We start from the raw sequence: 5,191 nt of genomic DNA on the forward strand, positions 1-5,191 counted from the left end.
CCCTGAACATCCTTCCAGTCCTATTCATCAGTGTTGCCAGAGCGAGGTAGAAAGAGAGAGTTTTGGCGCGAGTATATAAGCCTCAGCTCGCCATCAGCGACATCATTCCCTCCGCCGCCATGTCTCTCAAGGTAGGCTCGCGGACTAGCTCTCCCGATGGTAACACACACACATACATATATATATTAACGCACACACACACACATACACATACATACGAACACACACACACATATGCACATACATACTAACACACACATACATATACATACTAACGCACACACACACATACATATACATACTAACGCAGACACACACATACACATATATTAACGCACACACAAACACTAAAGCACACTCACAGGTACAAACATATGTTTTTTTTTTTCATTATACCAAGGAAGTTATCACAGAAAAAAGAAATTGAATGAAAATTGGAATATAACGATTCATATTTACGCACTATATGTGCTTCCATTTGCATATTTGTCTTGGCATTTATGCATGTGTACATATCTATGAGTATACATATTTGTATGTACTGAATATACATATCTATAAATAGTAAAACATCCAATACTGTTCAAGAAAGCAACTATTTTTCACACAAATTTCAGATCGCTGTCATCGCGTGCCTGGCTGTGGTGGCCATAGCTGATCAGTCCCCCTACCACGCCCCTCCTCCTCCCTACCACCCTCCCCCACCGGTCTACCACAGCGAACCACAATATCCTGATGTAAGTGATTGTTTTGAAAATATTCTATTGTTTTGATTCCGATATATTTTTATGGTAGGTCTATTACTTTCTGAACCACATTTCACTTCAACAATAGTAGTTTCATGTTATCGTTCAGTTCATAATTTTTCTTCGATGAAACTATTTAAAGAAGAATAGCCGCTACAGATTATAGCCTTTATTTTGAATGTATTTGTTTTTTTAATGCTGTTTTCTTCTGTTCACTGTACAGGTTCCTCCAAGTTATACCTACAACTACGGTGTCGCCGACGGCTACTCCGGCGCCAACTTCGGCCACTCGGAGTCCCGCGACGGCTACAAGACCGAGGGCAGCTACACCGTGGACCTCCCCGACGGCCGCAAGCAGATCGTCAAATACGTGGACAACGGCGACGGTCTCGTAGCTGAGGTCACCTACGAGGGCGAGGCTCAGTACCCCGAGTACAAGCCCACTTACAAGCCCGCTCCCCCCGCCTATGCCCCTGCACCCTATGCATAAATATGTGTTGGCATTCTCATCTTCCATATTACGTTACTTCGAAGTTATATTTCCTTCACAAATCATCAAAGTTGCGGTTGACTGCAATCTCTTCACATCATCATGAATGCACCTAACAATAAAAAAAATCATCAGTGTTACTTAATAATTTCAATCATCCAGTTCGTTTTTATTTATTTATTTATTTATTTATTTATTTATTTTTAAGGTGTGTCCCCATCATTAGATTAGTAGGAGAACTAAGACAAATATCAGTAATTACATACATTATATTCTGAACAATCAACTGAATATGATAAAACTACAGAAAAATAAGGCCCTCGTGTGGTTCACAAAAAGGGGTTCTATAGTTCCATTAACAAAAGTAATCCATAATCAGAAACTCGTCTGCTTGTAGTTGGTGTCTCATTAATAAAAATATCCATGGTATGGCTCACCTAATAAACATTTTATCAAACAAAATAAATGGATATAACAAAATTATATGTAAAAAAAAAAAAAAAAAAAGAGAAAACAAAATTACGAGCAAGGTTATTAGCAAACTGACTGAGCTTATGCTTCGAGGGAAAACAAATGAGGCAACACCACTGCGCATGCATTATCAATCGAGGGAAAATGAATAAAGAAATATATATAAATATCAATAATTGAACTAATTATCAAGGATGAGTCCATTACTTATCACAATCCTAATCCATGGGATTTACACAGTCTTTGCTTCACAGTGGTGAATATAATGAAAATGATGCACTAGGTGTTGATAATTTATAATTAAAAATGAGGGTACTCACCGATAATATATCTATCTATCTATCTATCTATATATATATATATATATATATATATATATATATTTATTACATATATTTCTCTCTCTTCCTCCTCTCCTCACTCGCTTCTTCTTCTCTCTCTCCTATATTAGAATTAATATATATTATATTGTATATATTATATATATATAAATATATATATATTAATTATATATATATGTATATATATTATACATAATATAATAAATAAAATATTATAAGAAATTTCTATATATTAATATATATATATATATATAGTTATATTATATATTTGTATTATATATACAGTTTATATACAATTATTTTAGTATATATACATACTATATATATCATACATACATATATATATATATATATATATATATATATTGTGTCTTATTAATATATATATTATTATATATATGTATTATATATATCAATATATATAACATATACATGTATATCTATCTATCTATCTATCTATCTATATATTATTTAAATATATACATATGTATATAATTCTATATGTGTGCTATATACATGTTATATATACAATATATATACATACGTTACATACATATATATAATTTTCTTAATATATATATATATATATGTATATATTATAATATAGATATATCCGCATAAATATTATGTGTATATATATATTATATATTATATAAATTATATATATATAAATATATATATATATATAATTATACTTCATGCAACACATATATATACAGTATATTATAACTATATATGTATATATATCTATATATATATTAATATATATATATATTATTATATATGTTATATATATAGAGAGCATGAGCGAGAGGAGAGAGTGTAATTGAGATGAGGAAGTATGAGAGAGGGTGGGTTTGAGATGTAGAGTAGGAGAGATTGAATTATATGTATATATATATATATATATATATAAAATATATATATATAGTATTATATAAAATATTTTATATATATTCTATGTGTGAGGTTGTGGTGATGGTGATTTGGGTGTTGTGTTGTGCGTTGTGTGTGGTGATGTAGTGTGTGTAGGTGTGTGCGTGTGTGTGTGTGTGTTATAACGTACACAACACACACACACACACCAACACACACACACACAGCTATCATGATTAAAGTGTATATATAATATATAGAATATATCAGTATATTATAATTAGTGTTAGTAGTTATATATATATAATATATTTATATATACATATAAATATAGTATATTTGGTACGACTAACACATCACACACACACACACACACACCTTAACACACGACACACACACACACACACACACACATTGTATATATGTATATATATATATATATATATATATATATATATATATATATATATATATATGTATGTATGTATGTATGTATATATATATATGTGTGTGTGTATGTGTGATAATGATGATAATGATGATAATAATAATGATAATGATGACAAAAATGATGATAATAAAGTTTAGAGTAGAAAACTGCGAAATAATGCAACCGATGAACAAACACATTAAAACTTTATCTTACAAAAAAAAGCCTTTCTAAAGACTGGCCATACCCACATTTTTTTTACTTTCTTGTCCTTCATTAGCAACTTTCACACACAAATACGGACTATGATGTGACCACACTTTCTAACATCGTAACAGGAGTCTGGGGGGATCCATCAATGTCTGACATGCAGTTCGTCACGTCAGTAGAAAGACTTTGCTTTGCATCCTCTAGTGTTTGAACTCGTTGTTATTTCAGTCAAGGGAGTGAATACATTACTTGTCCCCTGAGACATTAATTCAAATTTGTATGTAAGATCGTGGGTCAGATAAGTATTATGGGGGAATGTGTTACGGTTATAAAACCCCATATATATATATATATATATATATTATAAATATATAATATTATTTTATATTATATATATATGGTATATAATAGATATAGATTAGATAGATAGATAGTATAGATATGATAGATAAGGATGTAGATGAGATTAGATTGATAGATTAGGAGATAATATGATAGATAAGAGAGATGTCCTTAAATATATACATACACCACACACACACACAACACTCACGCACACACACACACTACACACACACGACACACACACACACACACACACACAACTACACACACACACACATATATATAATATATATATATAGTGATTATATATATTAATATATTGATATATATATATTATAGTATATATATAATTAATTAATATATATATATATATTAATTGATATATAATAGTATATATAATAAATATATATACATGAATAAAATGAAATGCATGTCGTTGGCTGTTGTGTGTGGTATATATATATATATATATATATTAATATGAGATATCATATTATATATATATATATATATTTGATATATATATATATATATTTATACATATATATATCTATATACATATTGAGTATATATTATATAGTATATCAGACTAAGTATATAATATATATAGTATTTAGATATAATATAATAGATATATAGATATATGTATATATATATGTAGTATATATATGTATACAGTATATATATACTATATATAATTGTATTAGTAATTATATTATATATATTATATATATATAGTATGTATAATATATATATGGTTATATATATATATGCATATGTATGCTATTTACATATATAAGATATACAGATGCATATTATTATACTTATATACATATATACAGTATATATATATATATATAATATAAATGTTATATATATATTATGAATAATCTCTCTAGTCTACATTATATATATATGCTATATATCGATATTTATTATTATATAACTATATTTATTAGTAAATATAAATATATTATATATATATGTATATAGTAGTATATATATCTATATAATATATTTATAATATATAGTTATAATAGTAAATCTATATATATATATATAATGTATATTAAATGTTTTGGTTATATATAATATAGTTATTATATATATATTATATATACTATATATATTTATTTATGATATATATATATATAGTATTATAATATGATTAGATTCTATATATACATAAATGTATATACATATAATTATGCCACACTACACACACACACACACACACAAACGCACACACACACACACACACACACCACACATAATATCTATT

General features: G+C 27.4%; 1 protein-coding gene across 1 annotated transcript; it reads left to right on the forward strand.

Moving 5' to 3' along the window:
• The first annotated feature begins 117 nt into the window (after positions 1–117).
• On the forward strand, positions 118–1,376 carry LOC147466645 (pro-resilin-like). The gene is made up of 3 exons (XM_086534786.1): positions 118–131; positions 618–737; positions 970–1,376. The coding sequence occupies exons 1-3, from the start codon at positions 120–122 to the stop codon at positions 1,234–1,236; spliced, it is 399 nt and encodes a 132-aa protein (XP_086390912.1). The 5' UTR covers positions 118–119; the 3' UTR covers positions 1,237–1,376.
• The last annotated feature ends 3,815 nt before the right edge of the window (positions 1,377–5,191 follow it).

Source organism: Penaeus japonicus, unplaced genomic scaffold, assembly GCF_977035675.1.
Source record: "Penaeus japonicus unplaced genomic scaffold, GWHDUDI00000001_assembly GWHDUDI00000042, whole genome shotgun sequence".
NCBI lineage: Eukaryota > Metazoa > Arthropoda > Malacostraca > Decapoda > Penaeidae > Penaeus > Penaeus japonicus.